Genomic DNA, 19,452 nt, shown 5'->3' on the forward strand with positions numbered 1-19,452 from the left:
AGACAAGAAGGAAACATAAAAGCATCCAAATTGGAAAGGAGGGAGTAAAACTCTCATTATTTGCAGATGACATGATATTGTACATAGAAAACCCTAAAAACTCCACCAAAACACTCTTAGACTTACTAAAGGAGTTTGGCAATGTAGCAGGATACAAATTAACACAGAGAAATCTATGGAATTTTTATACACCAATAATGAATTCTCATAAAGAGAAACCCAACAAATAATCCCATTTACCATAGCAACAAAAAAATTAACATACCTAGGAATAAACTTAACCAAGGACATAAAAGACTTATACTTGGAAAACTACAAACGTTGAAGAAAGAGAGAGGAAGATATAAACAAGTTGAAAAATATACTGTGTTCATGGATTGGTAGAATCAACATCATCAATATGTCCAAACTACCCAAAGCAATCTACAGATTTAATGCAATCTCTACTAAAATACCAACAGCATATTTCACAGACAAATACTCCAAAAATATATATGGAACCAAAATAGACCCCAAATAGCCACAGCAATCTTGAGAAACAGAACCAAGTGGAGGGATCACAATACTAGATATCAAGTTATACTACAAAGCCATTGCAATAAAAACAGCCTGGTATTGGCACAAGAACAAAAATATAGACCAACGGAACAGAACAGAGACCCTGGAAATTGACATAAGCCATTATGCTCAATTAATATTTAACAAACGAGGCAAGAACAGACAATAGAGTCAATATGGTCTCTTAAATAAATGGCATTGGGAAAATTGGACAGATAAATGAAAATGAAACTAGACCACCAACTTACAACATACACAAGAATAAACTCAAAATGGATAAAAGACTTACATGCAAGATGTGAAACCATGGAAAACCTAGAAGAAACCATAGGCAGCAAAATTTCTGGTAGTAATATGTTTACCAATACATCTCCTAGGGCAAAGAAAACTAAGGCGAAAATAAACAAATGGGACTACATCAAAATAAAAAACTTCTGTACGGCAAAAGAAACAATCAACAAAATGAAAAGGGGGTCCCCTAAATAGGAGAACATATTTGGCAATGATACATCTGATAAAAGGTTAATATCCAAAATATATAAGGAACTCATACAACTTAACAAAAAGAAGACAAACAATCCAATTTAAAAAAATGACAAAAGATCTAAATAGATACTTCTCCAATGTGGACATACAGATGGCCAAGAAACATATGAAAAATGCTCAGTCACTAATCATCAGAGAGATGCAAGTCAAAATGACAATGAGGTATCACCTCACACCTGTTAGAATGGCTACCATCAACAAATCAGGAATGACAAGTGCTAGGGAGGCTGTGGATAAAAGGGAACCCTAGTACACTGCTGATGGGAATGCAGACTGGTGTAGGCATTATGGAAAACAGTATGGAGTTTCCTCAAAAAATTAAATATGGAACTGCCATTTGACTCAGTGAGCCCACTTCTGGGAATATATCCTAAGAAAGAATGTATGTACCCCTATATTCATAGCAGTTCAATTTATAATAGCTAAGATCTGGAAATAGCCCATGTGCCCATCAGTAGATGAGTGGATACAAAAGCTGTGGCACTTTTATGTAGCATGGAATACTATCCTATATAATAAAGAGGGAATATGCAAATTGACCATTACTCTGACACAAAGATGGCTGCACCCACAGCTGAGGCCAAGTTTCCATAAGGAGCCTTAACGAGTAATCAGCAGGGACATGAAGCTATGCCCTCCCCTGCCCCCATGGGGCTTCACAGGGGACCTCAGGCTGTGCCCCCCGCCCTGGCGCCAGGCCAGGGGACCTGAGGCCACACTCCCCATCCAGCGGGGCTTGATGGGGGACCTCAAGGTGTGCTTCCCATCCTGGTGCTGGGCTAAGGGACCTCAGGCTGCTCCCCCCACCCTTGCGCCAGGCGGGGGGACCTTAGGCTGCGCCCCCCCCCACCAGGTGGGGCTTGACAGGAGACCTCAGGTCATGGCCCCCGTCTCAGCACCAGGCCAGGGGACCTGAAGCCTCGCCCCCCAGCCTGGCTGAGCTTGAGAGGGGAACCTCAGGCCATGCCTCCCACCCAGCAGGGCTTGATGGGGGACCTCAAGGTGCACCCCCAGTGCTGGGTTGGGGGAACTCAGGCCACACCCCTGCCCAGCAGGGCTTGACGGGGGACCTGAGGCTGTACCCCCCTCCCAGTGCCAGGCTGGGGGACCTGAGGCTGTGCCCCCGCCCCCCCACTGAGCAGGGCTTGACGGGGGACCTCAAGGCACACCCCCTGCCCCGGTCTGGGCTAGGGGACCTCAGGCCACGCCCCCCATCCTGGCACCAGGCCAGGGGACCTGAGGCTACGGCCCCTGCCTGGCAGGGCTTGACAAGTCTGGGACTGGCCAGGTCTGGATCTAGCCCAATGGGGGGCAGGGGGCGGCCGGGTCTGGGTCTCACGCGATTTTGAGGTGCATGTGGGTAGGCAGGGACTTGACTCTGGGTCCCGTGGTGTGCCCCAGACTCTGTCAGGAGGAAGGTTTTCATATACATTTTACTAATTTTCTTTCATTTCTGACACTTCTATTATAGGGAAAGGGCAAATAGCAATATTAAATTATTTCCTCTAATTAATCCCCTTTTAATGTGCACGAATTTCACGCACTGGGCCACTAGTCCTATATAATACAAGGGTAATATGCAAATTGACCCTAATGGTGGAACAACCATTCGCTATGATGCTCACTGACCACCAGGAGCAGATGCTCAACACAGGAGCTGGCCCCTGGTGGTCAGTGTGCTTCCTCTCCTGCCTCCATGGCAGCACTAAGGATGTCCAACTAACGGCTTAGGCCCGTTCCCCACCAAGGGCTCCCGGGTTGCAAGAGGGCACAGGGAGCGGGCCTGAGCTGGCAGGTGGACATCCCCTGAGGGGTTCCGAACTGCGAGAGGGCACAGGCCAGGCTGAAGGACCACCCCCGGCCTGAGTGCACAAATTTTCATGCACTGGGTCTCTAGTGCAGCAATAAAAAATAAGGATCTCTTACCCTTTGACACAGCCTGGAGGGGCCTGGAAAGTATCATGCTAAGCGAAATAAACCAGTCAGAGAAAGACAAGTATCACTCCTAAGTGGAATATAATGAACAAAATAAACTGGTGAACAAAATAGATCTAGAGACATAGATGAGTGGAGCAGACTGTATAATCTCAGAGGGAAGGTCGGGGAGGGTGCATGGGTGGAAAGAGACCAACCAAAGAACTTGTATGTATATATGCATAAGACATGGACACAAACAATAGGGGGATAAAGGCCTGGTGTAGGGGGTGGGGACAGGCTATAAGGGATGAATGGGAGAAAAAAGGGGACATATGTAATACTTTCAACAATAAAGTTTAAAAGAATAATAATAAATAAAAAACAATATAAAATAAAGGGATCAACAACATGTAGTCTTTTGTGTCTAGCTTTTATTTTGAATTTGCCTGATATTTTTAAGACCCATCCATGTTTACCATGCATCAGCCCTTCATTTCTTTTTATTGCTGAATAGTATTTCATTACATACATGTAATGTATTTGTTTATCCATCTATCAGTTTATAAACATTTGGGGAGTTTTCTATTTTTTGGTTATTATGAGTAAATTGATTTTAACTGATTTTGAATTAAATAATTTTTGAATAGGTCAATTGTGTGTGGGTATTCTTCAACTTCTCCAATTATTAAACATATTTTCTCTACAAAAAAAAAAAGACAAAGAAATGCTAGTAAAAACAATGGTTTCTCATAATTTTTCCTGGTTGGACACAATCTGTCATTTTTGTTGAGAGTACTTTTCTGGAATACCAAGTTCCCTTATAAGCAAAGACAAACTAAATTAGAAGTACAAGCTCAAACTCAGTGGCCCTCAATATCTGTTCAAGACCTGGTCACTAGTATATATGTGTGGAGAACTTAATGAAGAATGTGTATGCCATATAGTCCTCTGAACACATATCCTATCTAATAAAGAGGGAATATACTAATTGACCCACATGCTGTCGCAAAGATGGCGGCGCCCACAGCCAATAAGGTGGGAATATGCTAATTGACTGCCACGTCCTCAAATATGGCAGCACATACAGCCACAAGATGGCAGCGCCCAGTCCCCTCAGCCTCCAGGTGGGCCCAGCCACTCCGCGTGCCTGCCTCCGGAGTCCCCCAGTCCCCTCAGCCCTCCAGCCGCCCAGGGCCAGACTGAGGCACAGGCAAGCTTTGGATGGTGGCTGCCCAGCCTCCCAGGGCCAGCCCGAGGTGCAGGCAAGCCTCGAATGGCGGCTGTCCAGCCGATGCCTGAGGCACAGGCAAGCCTCAGATGGTGGCTGCCCAGCTGCCCAGGGCCGGCCTGAGGCACAGGCAAGCCTCAGATGGTGGCTGCCCAGCCACCCAGGGCCACCCGAGGCTCAGGTAACCAGGGATGGCTGAGGCTTGTGCTGCCGACAGTGGCAGCAGCAGAGGTGTGATGGGGTGTTGCCTTCCCCTGATCGCCGGGTCACCTCCCACCCCTGAGGACTCCTGGTCTGTGAGAGGGGGCAGGCTGGGCTGAGGGAACCCCCCCTCCAGTGCATGAATTTTCATGCACCAGGCCTCTAGTATTCTAAATAAAGCCTGAGTAAGTCAAATCAACAGAATCCCATACCTGGATTGACTTCTAAGGCTTTACCCTGCCCTAGTGTGATGTCAAAGGTATATGCACATGGCATTTTATCTTTTACTAGAGGCCTGGTGCACAAAACTCATGCACGGGTGGAGTCCCTATGCCTGGCTGGCGATCAGGGCTGATTGGGGCCAGGCCAATCAGGGCCGGGTTGGAGAGGAGACGATGGTCACCGAGCTGGGTGCAGAAGGAATGAGTGCCAGACGCTGACACCACCATTGTCGGTGCCCCACCACTGCGCGGTTCCCTGCCTCCCCCACTCCTCATTCCCTCACTGCTGCGCCACCACCACGGCGGACAGGTGGTGGGCTGATCGGGGCCTGCCGGCCGGGGGGGAAAACAGGGCATGGGAGATTGTCCGCTGGCCCCAAGGAGGGAGCTGCCCCTCGGCCTCCCCTGGGAAAGGTGCCGCAGCCACTGCCACCCACCCCCGGTTGCCTGTCCCAACATGGGGACAAGCCCCAGTTGGGCTATCAGGGCCTGCAGGCCTGGGAGAGGGACTGTAGGAGGTTGGCCAGCTGCGGGGAGGTTGGCCATGGGAGTGCACTGACCACCAGGGGGCAGCTCCTGCGTTGAGCATCTGTCCCCTGGTGGTCAGTGAGCAACATAGTGACCAGTCGTTCTGGTCTTGCCAGTCATTCCGTTCGGTTTGGTCGTTTAGGAATATATATATATATAATAATAGCCTAGGTATCGTCATGCCCTCATGTTGTCACAAGATGGCTGTCACAAGATGGCTGTGCACACAGCAGAGGAGGGGCCCGGTGGTGACTCGTCGTGGTGAGGCCTGGGGGTCCTGTGGCTCTGCACAGGGCAGAAGAGGCTGGTTCCGGCATCTCCGCCGCCTCGTGCAGAGGAGGCGGGTCCTTGTGGAGGAGGCAGGTTGCGGCCAGGGAGGGAAGTTGTGGGCAATCAGGCCAGCAGGGAAGGGCAGTTGTGGGTGATCAGGCCATTAGGGGAGGGCAGTTGGGGGTGATCAGGCTGGCAGGTGAGCAGTTAGTTGTCAATCAGGCCAGCAGGGGAGCGGTTAGGGGGCGATCAGGCTGGCAGGCAGAAACAGTTAGGGGCAATCAGGCAGGCAGGCAGGTGAGCGGTTAGGAGGCAGGTGTCCCGTATTGTGAGAGGGATGTCCCTGCAGTGATCGAGCCTAAACCGGCAGTCGGACATTCCTCAAGGGGTCCTAGATTAGAGAGTGCGCAGGCCAGGCTGAGGGACACCCCCCCTCTCGTGCATGAATTTTGTGCACCGGGCCTCTAATAGATAGATATAGATAGATATAGATATAGATAGATATAGATATAGATATAGATATAGATATAGATATAGATATAGATATAGATATATGTTTAAATATATATATACATATATATATATATATACTAGTAGATATATAAGAATGTTACTGACAACTTATTTTATTACACTGTATTTTATCAGAAGCATTGGGAGACAGATTTAAAATCAAAGGTGGCTGTGCTTTTTCTGAACAGTAATAGTAGTTTTATTAATTATCATTTATTAAAATTAATAGATGCCATGAATTGTGAACTTCTTGAAAGCCTCAAGTCCTACTTAATGTAGATATGTTAATCTATATGTCTACCTTTCTCTTTGATCCCTCTGATCTTGTCCTTAGATTTGTTCTACCTTGTACTTCCTCACCTACTGGATTGATCATTTTTACAATATTTAACACATTCTTGGAAGTCTCCACAACTTTTTAAAGTTTTGTTTTTTTTAACAAGGCAGGGCATAAGTAAATAAAGTGAGACTAAAAAAGTATATTGCTGTATAGAAAGCCAACTTCTAAAATAGTAATTATATTTTGGAATCTGATTCAGTTCCAAGATGAACATGACTAGAAGTAGCCTTTTAGGATTAAATTTTAAAGGATTAGTGCCCGGCCACCATGGCTCAGTTTTTGAGTGTCGACCTATGAACCAGGAGGTCACAGTTCAATTCCTGATCAGGGTACATGCCTGGTTGCGAGCTGATCACCAGTGTGGGGCATGCAGGAGACAGCCAATCAATGATTCTTTCTCATGATGGATGTTTCTATCTCTCTCTCTCCTTCTCCTTTCCGCTCTGAAATAAATTAAAAATATATCCTATCTAATAAAGAGGGAATATGCTAATTGATTATCATGCCCTCACAAGAGGGCAGCGCCCACAGCCAATAAAGAGGGAATATGCTAATTGACTGCCACACCCTCACAAGATGGCGGCGCCCACAGCCACAAGATGGCAGCACCCAATCCCCTCAGCCCCGCCTCATCCAGGTGGAGGCCCCCAGTCCCCTCAGCCCCGCCAGGAGATGGCAGGTGCAGCGCACCTCATCCAGCCAGAGTCCCCCAGTTCCCTCAGCCCTGCCTCATCCAGGTGGAGTCCCCCAGTCCCCTCAGCCCCACCTCATCCAGCCTCAGTCCCCCAGTCCCCTCAGCCCTGCCTCATCCAGCTGGAGTCCCCCAGTCCCCTCATCCCCACAGGGAAAGGCAGTTGGGGGCAAACGGGCTGGCAGGGGAGGGCAGTTGTAGGTGATCAGGTGGCAGGGGAGGGCAGTTGGGGATGATCATGTTGGCGGGGGAGCAGTTAGACATCAATCAGGCCGGCAGGGGAGCGGTTAGGGGGTGATCAGGCTGGCAGGCAGAGTGGTTAGGGGCAATCAGGCAGGCAGGCAGGCGAGTGGTTAGGAGCCAGCAGTCCCGGATTGTGAGAGGGATGTCCACCTGCCGGTTTAGGGCCGATCCAGGGATCGGGCCTAAACCGGCAGGTGGACATCCCCTGAGGGGTCCCAGATTGCAGAGGGTACAGGCTGGACTGAGGGACACCCCCCCCCCCGGTGCATGAATTTTGTGCACCGGGCCTCTAATATATATAAATTTTTAAAGGATTAGTAATCACTGGGTATTAATATTTTTTTCTACTAGCTTGAGGTATAAAAAGTTGCATCAGGATTTCTTTATTATTCTAATTTCCACATACTGTTGCATTAAAAAAGAAAAGAGTTCCTTGACATTCTCTCATGATGTCTACTTCTAATTTACAGAATGTTGGTTTTTGGATGCTGTAGGAACAGGCAGTTTTTGGAGGAACATCTTACCTCTCTAACCTGCCCCTTTCCCACCAGGTCTCACCTGCAAGGACTGCAAATCTGAGAAGGTCTTAGCCGGGATTGTGTGAATGCCATTGCTGTGCAGCATCAGTAACTCCAGCTTATTCAGGCCAGAAAAATCTATTTCTGTCAGTCTGACCAAGCTGTTGTACCTGAAATACAAATGGCATTCTAGGCATAAGCTAAGCCTGTCAACTCAAGTTCAAATGTCAAAGCAAGAGCCAACATATGCATGCCCGTGCACACACACACACACACACACACACTAACACACACACACACACACACACACACACATGCCTCTCTTGTTGCACCTGTGCTCTAAGAAGATAACCCAGTGCTTGAAATACTGAAATTCATCAGATGCCACAGGTCTACCCTCCACCAACCCTTGCAGTCTGTTACAGTCACCTTGTTCATATTCCCAGAACATGCCACATTCCTTTTCATTTCAAACCTCTAGGTGTATGCTGTTCCTTCAGGTTGGAATGCCATAACTCACTCCACCCCCCACTTTGTGAACACTTTTAAGATCCAGCCCATTCTTTTACCACATGTTCCCCTCACTCTTCCAGGTGGAATTCATCATTATAAAGTAGTGACTAAGAAACCTGGGCTCTGAAGCCTAATGGTTTGGCTGTGATTATAAACTCAGGGACTTGGTAGTATTAGGAGCATCTCGAATAAAATCAGTAACCTTTCTGTGCGCCTCAGTATGCTCATTTGTAAAATGCAAATAGTAGAACCTACTCCAAAAAGGTTAGGAAGATTAAATGTGCCCAGCCGGTGTGGCTCAGTGGTTGAGTGTTGACCTATGAACTAGGAGGTCACAGTTTCGATTTCCTGTTAGGGCACATGATAGGGTTATGGGCTCAATCTCCAGTGTGGGGCATGAAAGAGGCAGCTGACTATTTTCTCATCATTGATGTATCTCTCTCGCTCTCCCCCTCTGAAATCAATAAAAAAGAATGGCACTTTATAAACTTTTAAAAAAAGATTAAATGAATGAATACATAAAGAGTGCTTAGCTCAATGCCTGGGTGTAGAAAGCATACAATTAATGGTAGCTATTATTGTCAGTGATTGCTCCTAAGTCCCTTTGCTGTATTATGGTTCTTATTAAGTTGTACTAAATGTACATCTGTCTTCTCCCTTTAACTGTAGTTTCTAGCCCTGGCTCAGTTGAACATGGTCCAACCAAAAGGCTGTTGATTTGAATCCTGGTCAGGGCACATGCCCAGGTTGTGGGCTTGATCCCTGGTAAGAGGCATGCAGGAGGTAGCCAATGGATGTTATGCTCTCATATTAATGTTTCTCTCTCTCTCTTCCTCTCTCTAAAAATCAGTAAACTATTAAAAATACCCCCCCCCAAAAAAAAATCTATGGCTTTTAGGAGTAAATATGTATTTTGTTCATGGAATCCCTGGTGCCATCCATTGTGTTTGGCACACAGTAGGTGCTCACTAATGTCAAATAAGTTATATTAAGTTTGAGTACACATATTTTCATTTAGTTGTTCATGGATTTTAAAATTATAGCCACCTTTTGGTAGATTTAATTAGGTATACATTTTAAAAAGCATTTTAAATAAGTCAGCTTGTATAGAAAAAAACCCAAAGGCCTTCAAAAAAGGATCTAACCTATGTTACACACATATCTTTTATATATAGGAGGACACTCCTAGCTGTCCTGTTATCTCTTACTGATATATCATAACTCTAATTCTTCTTTTTTATTATTTATCTTTACTGTTGAAAGTATTACAGTGTCCCTTTTTTTTACCCCACTGACCCCTCCACTGCACCCCAGGCCTTCACCACACTACTGTCTGTGTCCATGGGTCATGCATATAAGCATATAGGTTATTCGGTTAATCTCTCCCCACCCACCTCCACCTTCCCTCTGAGATTCGTCAGGCCATAACCCTAATTCTTAACAAGAGCTATATTATTTTCCAGTACCAATGTAGCCAAAATGAAGCTTTTCTATAGCCATGGGCCTTGAAACCTACCAAGAGTCACTTCAGGTTCTAGAACTTTCTACTAATAAAAGTTTACAAGTTAAATTTCCTTATTGGCCTAACAAACTTAGAATCCTCAAGCACTCATTTCAAAAGAGAAATATTATTACAATTGTGGTTAATCTCCCAAAGACCTGGGGGACAATCCCTCCTTGAGAAGGGGACAGGACGAGGGCCCCCACGCACCCTAAATTGATACGTTCCACGTTGGGCGGGATGCTGTCTGGGATGACGGTCAGGTACCGAAATGTGCAGTGCACCTCTGTGGGCATATAGCAGGCACAGCGGCGAGGACAGGCGCTGCCCCCGGGCATGGCCACCAGGCAGGTCACGGCAAAGGGAACCAGCAAGCAGGCGATTCCTCCACATTTCCCTTTCATTCTGAAAAACATCACAGCTCAGAGTTGTAACTATGGTTTGAGCAAAGGCCCAGTACAATCACACACAGTGACTGTGGTACCCTCAGAGGCCTTCCTGAAGGGTCCTAAGTGGCCAGTTCTGTTTGCAGCTGTTATGGTGAAACTCACTCTGTCCAAAGCCACAGTGTGTGCTGGCCTCCCTTGGAGCTTTGTGATCAAGTAGCGTTTTACTGCTGTGAAAATTCCTTCGTAGCTTTTCCCTTGTTCATAAAATGCAGCAACCCCTATTACTTAGGATGCATTGAAAAGAGAAAATTAACACCAGACTAAAGATATTGTGACAACTGAAGTACATAAGGCTTAGTTTCCTGTTTCTACATTAGCTTTTTGGACTAACTTTAAAATCTGGTCATAAAACTAATACATGTGTATGATAGAACATTTGGAAGCTGTAAAGAAGTAGAAAAAAAATTAAAATTACTGCCCTGGCTGGTTTGGCTCAATAGATAGTACATCGGCCCGAGGACTGAAGGGTCTTGGGTTCAATTCCGGTCAAGGACAGGTACCTTGGTTGCAGGCTCGATCTTCGGCCCCAATTGGGGTGCATGTGGGATGTAAACAATCAATGTGTCTCTCTCACATTGATATTTCTCTCTCTCTATCTCTCCCCCTCTCTTCCACTCTCTCTAAAAATTAATGGAAAAATATCCTCGGGTAAGGATTAAAAATTTTTTTTAATTACTTATATTCCCACCATCCAAATATAATCATTAACATTTTGCTGGATACCCTCCAGCGTTGTATATATACTAGAGGCCCAGTGCACAAATTCGTGCATGAGTGGGGTCCCTCTTGGTGGCCTGTAGGGATCGGCCAAAACTGGCAGTCCAATGCTGCCTGCAGCTCCTACCTGCCACTCCCACTCATTCCAGCCCCACTGTGCCTGATGCGGGCTTGAGCCCAATCAATCCCAATCTGGAGAGGCTCATGCTGCCACAGCAGTGCTTGCCAGCCATGAGCCCTGTGTCTGGCACCCTCCCAAGGGGAGTGGCCTGCGGGATCAAGCTGAAAGCAGCTCTCCGACATCCCCCAAGGGGTCCTGGATTGAGAGAGGGTGCAGGCCAGGCTGAGGGACCCCACCTGTGCACAATCGGGCCAGGGAGGGATCGCGGGAAGGCTCTAGGGCGTGTCTAGCCCATCTCGTTCAGTCCTGATCTGCCAGACCCCAGCAGCAAGCTAACCTACCAGTAGGAGAATCTGCTGCCTGGTGGTCAGTGCATGTCATAGATACTGGTCAACCAGTTGACTGTCTGCCCCCTGGTGGTCAGTGCACATCATAGTGAGCTGTTGAGCAGCCTTAGCATATCATTAGCATATTACGCTTTGATTGGTTGTTCAGTTGTTCTGCTTTTTGGTCTATTTGCATATTATCCTGTCATTATATAGGATTGTGTGTATGTTCCTATGTACGTGTGTGTATCAAACTAAATTTTGTAACACTTTTTATCATTAAATATATAATACAAGTTGGGGCAAAAGTAGGTTTACAGTTGTGCATATGTGAAACAGAGTTTATTCTTGCATTATCATTTATTAATTATCGTATTATTTTCTATATGAACAACAGTAAACCTACTTTTGCCCCATCTTGTATTGTATTTTCACTTTATTAAACCTCCCCCAAGAACATTTTTATGAGATGTAATAATCCACTGGAACGGTAAATAAATCTATTTCTAATGTGTCCTTAAACCTTGCCAAAAAAGGCACATTGCACATTGCCAAATAGTGACCATAAGCAATAGCGACTGGCTGGGTGGGCATGAGCCTGGCCCAGGCACTGCGGTGGCCATGCTGACCCCGAAGGCATGATGCTGTCTGCTTTTGCTCCGCTTAGAACATCCCTCTGCTATTTCCTTGGTCCCTTCTCCTCCTCATGTGAGCCAAGGGAGTGGGAGAGCATAACCAGGGAAGAAATATGCTCAGCTTGTTGGAAAATGTTATCTGTAACTCACATGTGGGGCCAGCCCAAGAATCCAAACCTTATTTTCTCCTGAAATTCAAAACATACAGGGTTGCAATAAAAATTTATAATGCTTTTCTAAGAAATGTGACCTTCACAATTTAAAATCTCAGCGTTCCTTAGAATAGAATTATTTCTTTTGGATTCTACCAGCAACTATCCTTTAGCCATAAACTCTGCTAGAAACAAACTATAATAAACTATGTGCATGTTACCTTACTTTATCTTCCTATAGATATAAAGATAATGGAATCAGTAGAATGAAACCCAAATTAAAATTTAATATAGGACTAATATCGCCACCACTTTTGTCACTGGTACCATCTGGTTACAATACTTATAAGCAACTGTGTCTGATTGGAGGCAACATCTCCATCTTCTTTTCCTTAGATGAACACAGAAAGGAACAGCAGGAGGCAAGAAAACAGAAGTGGGTGTGTCCACATACGAGCTATTTCAAAGAGAATCAAAATTCTAAGAGAACATGGCTTGTGGATCCACAAACTTCAACCTGACGATGTAGGTAATGAAACTGAAGTGGACAATACCTGAGCTCTTCTTTTCTGGTCCTGAATCCTCTCCTGTCACAGGCGTTGACAGAAAATCTTCACAGGAAATGGAGAATTGTGTCCAAACCTGAGGGAGGTTTGCTCCCAAGTGAAGGAGTGGCTTCAACTTTCTGGCTGGAAGCTCAGGAGCAATGCTCTGGAGGGACCTGCAGGCACTCCCGCACTTTAGAGTCTGAACCGCTTCCTTTAGGATAACTTGTTACAGAAACAAAAGGCAGGGGAAGTGGTTTTTAAATGTCCTTGCTCCTCCCTCAGCAGTGTGCTTTAATTCTCCTTAAAGCTGCCACTTAAATGTAACTAATTCTATCACTCCATTTTACCCCTAGGTCCCAGAAGTTTCTCCTTAATTCATCTTTTTTTGGACAAACCTGTCATCTGTGAAGCAATAAGGGTCTCCACCTACTGATGAATCTTTGCTCAAAGTGTGTCTTTTGCCCGGCATCAGTCACTTGAAAAAGTGACTTTGCCCACTTTTCTTTAATCCTCCTCCGTCTTCAGTGCTTCCTCCCATCCCCACCGACCCTCACCGCTCCCACCCCGAGGGGCAGCACGACTCCGTACATTCCCACGCCAAGACCTTCGCAGGCCTGTCTGTCACCCTTCCCGGGAAAGGAGTGGCCGAGCCTCTCACCTCTGCACTGGGCACCAAATGGGCTCGCGCTGTCCGCAGCGTCTGCCGCTCAGCGGCTTGGGTCGCAGGGACCTTCCCGAGCCGAGGGAAAGAGGCGGGGCTGGAGGGGGGTGACGTTGACTGGTTTGTCTGCGGACTCCGCCAGGGTTCCTTGACACAGGGATGAATAATAAGCGATGAATATTTCTGAGATAGCGGTTCGTGCTTGCCTCTGTCGCATCTCCCTCTCAGGTCCAATTTCCGGGATTTCTCCAGGCTGACCCGGCTGGTGGCAGGGCGTCTCAGTGGGGGCGCGGCCACACCCACCTTGTTTTCCTCCACATGTTGACAGAGGGGTCTTTTGGGTTCAGGGTTTGCTTTAATCACCACAAGCTGTCCTTGGTTCTGTGGCTCCCCGAAGTTCTTTTTATTTAAAGTTGAATTTATTGGGGGTGACAACGGTTAATAAAATTATATAGGTTTCGGCTGTATAGTTCTATAACACATCATCTGTATATTGTGTTACGTGTTCAACACCTCAAATCAAGTCTCCTTCCCTCACCATTTATCCCCCCCTTTACCCTCTTCTACTTCTCCCCACCCCCTTTCTCTCCAGTAATCACTGTATTACCTATGAGTTTTGTTTTGTTTTTGCTTAATCCCTTTACCTTTTTCATCCAGCTCCTAACCCCATCCCCGTTGACAGCTGTCAGTCTGTTCTCTGTATATATGAGTTTATTTCTATTTAGTTTGTTATTTTATTTTGTTCATTAGATTCCACATGTAAGTTAAATTACATGTGGAATCTGTATTTGTCTTTCTCTGACTAGATTATTTCACTTAGCATAATAAACTCCAGGTCCATCCATGCTGTTGCAAAGGGTAAGAGTTCCTTCTTTCTGATGGCCAAGCTAGTATTCCATGATGTAAATGTACCACAGCTTTTTTATCCACTCATCTACTGATGGACATTTGGGCTGCTTCCAAGTCTTGGCTATTGTAAATAATGCTATAATGAACATAGGGATCCATATATTTTTTCAAATTAGTGTTTCAGATTTCTTGGAATATATTCCCAGAAGTGGAGTTACTGGATCAAATGGGAGTTCAATTTTTAATTTTTTGAGGAAACACCATACTGTTCTCCACAGTGGCTGCACCAGTCTGCATTCCCACCAACAGTGCATGAGGGTTCCCTTTTCTCCACATCCTCACCAGCACTGTTGTTTGCTGATTTTTTGATGATCGCTGTTCTGGCAGGTGTGAAGTGATACCTCATTATGTTGAAGCATCTTTTCATATGTCTATTGGACATTTTTATGTCCTCTTTGCAGAAATGTCTAATTGGGTTGTTTGTTTTTTTGGTGTTGAGTTTGTAAGTTTTTTCCAACTTTCTTGAAGTTCTTTCTGCAGTTTAGATTTTTCTGTTTGGTCCAATTGGAGAAACCTCTCTTGTGAAAGTGATTATCAGAGAACTGGATATAAATGCTATTATTTTTGTTTGTTTGGGTAGCATTTCCTGGCCTCATCTCCACCCCCACCGTCCAGGAAGATAGCCTCCAGAATCGCCCCTAGCAACTCAGTCCCAGTGCAATTGCAGACAGGGCTCCCCGTATTTTGACTCATAACACTTAATTAAAGTAATTAAAATGGCCTTTCACTCCCTCTAGTTGTACTGCAGTTAAGCTTTTAGTGAGAATTTGGAACAAATGTTTTAGGGCAGTGGTTTGCAAGGGGTGGTCCTGGGACCAGCAACATCAGTATCACCCTGAACTTTGTTAAAAATACAAATTCTCTGGCTCTGTCCCAGACCAACTGAATCAGGAATTGCAGGGGTGGGTTTTGGGGTCTGTGTATTAACAAGCCTTCCAGATGATTCCCATGCAGCCACATTTTGAGAATTGCTGGCTTAGGAAAATAATTTCTTATAATGAAAACAGCTCATATTTATTGAGGCTTTACTCTGTGGCAATCTAATATATAAAAAGCCAGTGTCCCTAACGACCAAAACGACCAAATGACGGGTCACCATGAGGTGCATTGAGCAGCTCTCGGAGCGGGGCCGGGCGGCTCACAGCTCCCGGCGCAGAAAATTCAAACCAAGGGGGTAGGACTGATGCAGTGGATCAGATTTTAAAGAAACTGTTTTTGTGACACAAATGTGGAGCTGGAAAAGCAGTCTGGGCTAGGCAGTGTCTCTCACTAGAACGATCACCATGTGTTCCTCCTCCAGCTTGCCCAATGTCCTCGCGCTGACTGGAGGTACTGCTGCAAAAAGTCGGGTGACTTGCGGCTCCGGGTGGGCGGCTTCCAGCGGCGGATGGCTCCCAGCCACGGGGAGGGGCAGCTTTTGGCAGCTGCTCATGTCTTGCGCTCGGTTTTGTGCACTGGGTTTCTAGTACTATTATAAGCATTTTACAAATGCCAACTCATTGAAACTTTACAGCACCACCAGAAAGAAAACCATTTACAGGTGAGGCACATAAAGGTAAGTGACTGATGAGTCTGAGGACTCCGCCAGGGCTCTGAAGCTTGTAGGTAGAGAGTCAAAGTGGATTCAAACCCAGGCAGTCTGAAATCACAGACTGAGAATTTAACCCAGAGCTGTGGATGCTTCATTTGGCCAAACATTGGGAATGTCTCCTATCCAGTGGCTAGGCATCCAAGTGATTTATAGTTAGTAATAAGGATGTTGGGTACCAAGGTAGAATTATAGAATCAGGGACTCAGAGTTACAAGTAACTCTAGAACATGTGTGATAAGAGCATGCTCTTTAGCTCTGCAGAGCTGACATGGTTTTAAGTCAAAGATTTACATGTGATATCCAAACTTGGACGCTTGCTTTGGAAATATGACATTTTTGTATCCAGCTTTTCTTTCAAAGCTCTTTGGCAACCAACCTCATGGCTTCATATTCTTTAGTCAATTTCTAACTGAGGTCTGGACCTCAGACTCCTGCTACAATGAGTCACAGAAAGAAGACTGTGACATGTTATACTCATGTTCCCATGATTGGTACTGGGGTCATTTTTTTGCTGTCAGTTTCAAAAAGAACTCTTGTTAGGAATGTTCACTTGTTTTAAGATTTTTCTATGAGAATTTCTACAACTACTTTGTGCTAGAGTTCTCCATGTATTTTCTACTTTTCATTTAATTTGCCAGAATTACTAGAAATTTGGGAGGCAATTTGTGAACTCTAGTTCAGTTTGTCCTATTTAGTAATAATCTATATTAATAAAAGGGTAATATGCTAATTAGACCAGACATCTTCTGGACAGAGCCACGGTGGTGGGGCCGAGACAGAGGCAGTTGGGGGTGATCAGGCCAGTAGGCAGAGGTGATAAGGGGCAATCAGGCAGGCAGGCAGGTGAGCAGTTAGGAGCCAGCAGTCCCAGATTGTGAGAGGGATGTCTGACTGCCAGCTTAGGCCTGATCGCCCCTAACTGCCCTCCCCTGCCAGCCTGATTGCCCCTAAACTGGCAGTTGGATATCCCCCGAGGGGTCCTGGAATGGAGAGGGTTCAGGCCGGGCTGGGCCCACCCCCCCCCCCATGCACAAATTTCATACACCGGGCCTCTAGTAATGTCTATAATTGCTTTTATTGTTAGTGCATATATGTGCCAAAGGTTGTGTATGTGTTGCTTAATTCTGAGAAATATTGTTCTGAGATAGGTGCTAAAATTATACCCATTTTTCAGGTGAGATTGCTGAGAATAAAGGATGTTAAATAATTCAGAGCCAGAATACAATATTGAATTAATTTAAAACTATAAAGCCCCTGGTCTTATGCCCTATATTCTCCAGCCTCTGTTTACATTTACACTGTTGTAAAATTTGAAGGGTCCAGAGCATACCAAGGATGAAAGTATGACCATTCCCTTTCTAACCATACTTAACAATGCAATTTATTTCTACAGATTCTTATGGTTTACAAATCACTTTCATGTTTGAATGTGGCCTTATTTAATGTTTATAAGAAATATGTCCAATTCAATAACAATAGCTATTTCATAGAGAAAGAGGCTGAGCTTGATGAGCCGTAGGACTTGCCAAGATGTTACAGTTGGGCATGGGCATTTGGGGCTAATCTGAACCCCTAAACAGGACTCTGATCATTCACCTACAACTTCAGCATGGCTTGCCGTTTTAATTACCTCTCACTGCAGTTTCCCTGATATTTTTCTTTAAATCATTCCTCTCTCTTTTTTACTAGGTCTTTTCCTAAATAAAAATATCAGTAAATTCACAGGTTTGATATTTTTTCTAGTAAGCATGACAATAAAGAGACATCTCCTTTACTTTTTACATCACCATGGAACTTCTTCCCTCATTTCTATGTCACTGACATTGGTATTACCCTTTCTGATGTTTACATACCTCTTAATCCTCATCTTTAACACATAAACTATGCCACTTTTCATCTAAACCCCAAATCAGATCATTTAACACCAACAAACTAAACTCAAGCATTTACAATTCATATGTCACCTGGCAAGTATAACAAACCATGGATTTTAAAACTCATATGCATGTTAACAGATAAACATATTTCAAAATCGTTACATATCTTTTAAAGTCAGATACATGCATTACTAACTTCCAGCCCCATACTTTTCATACCAATTTATCAATTAATTAAATAAGTTGTCAGTCATTCCAACGTCAGTGAAGTAGTTGGAAATGCTACCACCCCCTTTATGAAGTTACTAAGTGCCCTGAAGGCAATACTGCAGAGAAAGAAGGCAGAAAGAAATTAGTCACTATCAGCCCTGCTCCAATATAATTGTATCTCAGCCAACCAAAACCAAACTGATAGCCCTAAGACACGTATATACCAATGAACAACTAGCATTCCAGGCCTCTAACCCTTTAATCATTTGAAACACCAGGTTTGGGCACAATTTTGGAAGACTTAGAGACAATTTGAAGCCAATGCATGCTCTTCTTATGAGTCCAGGGACTCCAGATTATGGGAACTAAAAAACCTACATGGCAGCCAATTGCATAGTCCAGCCGCAAGGTGACAAATTAAGGTAGTAGTTACAAGGATAAAGAAAGATGTTAGATATAGAAAGGCATTTAGCAATCAGAACTTCTCAGAACATATATAGAGAATAAAAGAGGAATGATGGGCATATCTTACATTTCTGGTTGATGACTTCCAGGGATCTTGGGAAAACCAGGGCTGGAACAGATAAAAGTGAGAATCCACAAAGATGCAGATCCAAGAGAAGGCCAAGACAGAAGCAGCATGACAATAACCAAGTAGCCATAGTTGTCACGAGTTTTGAGATAGATGTCTGGACTTTAATATCAAACTCTGGTCACTGTGTTACATGTTGCTTTTATAACAAGTATTGACTGTATCCAAGACCATGACTGTGAACATTTGCAGAAAGCATGATGATTTTTTAAACATGGGTGAAAGATACATCTAAGAGATTTAGCAACACCTCCAGTTTCTTTGAGATGAAGTCTCAGAGGCTATTCAAAGATGAATTCCTATGCGTGAAAAGTGCTGATACAATGTAGGTAGAATTTCAAGAGCATGCAGAGTGGGGCTAGAGCTATAAGCACATGGGGAGGACTTCAGTGCACTATAGCCAATCTCACGAACCACCCTAGAAGTTGATTTTAGAGAAGAAACAACTTTAAAGTGGTTTTTGAGGTCAGCCAGAGAAAAGGAGTGAAAATATCCAAAACTGTAATTATGGGTGGAACATACATAGTGTCTGGTAAGGCTATTGGCCACAATATGAAGCTTTTCATATCACTAGTATATTCTGAGGTACTGAGTTTTGGAGTAGGATGCTTTTGTTGTCCTGGCATATGTGGTAGGAATTTTAGGTGGGGTAATGTCTAAAGCAGGGGTGGGCAAACTTTTTGACTCGAGGGCCACAATGGGTTCTTAAAATGGACCGGAGGGCCGGAACAAAAGCATGGATGGAGTGTTTGTGTGAACTAATATAAATTCAAAGTAAAGGAGCGGAGGGGAGAGCAAGAGAACCCTCCGCTCTTTCGGCTCCACGGGCCTGATAGAACAGCCGAATGGGCCGGATCCAGCCCGCAGGCCATAGTT

General features: G+C 44.9%; 1 protein-coding gene across 1 annotated transcript in view; it reads right to left on the reverse strand.

The window, feature by feature from the left end:
* The window catches only part of IGSF10 (immunoglobulin superfamily member 10), a gene marked incomplete at its 3' end in the record, with an annotated part of 34,106 nt that extends 23,913 nt beyond the window's left edge, over positions 1-10,193 (reverse strand). The window contains exons 1-2 of the mRNA XM_080653733.1: positions 9,999-10,193; positions 7,815-7,944 (exon numbers count right to left, since the gene is read on the reverse strand). Of these exons, the coding sequence (XP_080509859.1) occupies positions 7,815-7,944; positions 9,999-10,192 (324 nt within the window). The 5' untranslated portion in view covers position 10,193. The remainder of the gene's footprint in view (positions 1-7,814; positions 7,945-9,998) is intronic.
* Between the last annotated feature and the right edge of the window lie 9,259 nt (positions 10,194-19,452).

This window comes from Plecotus auritus (assembly GCF_963455305.1).
Source record: "Plecotus auritus genome assembly, chromosome: 2".
NCBI lineage: Eukaryota > Metazoa > Chordata > Mammalia > Chiroptera > Vespertilionidae > Plecotus > Plecotus auritus.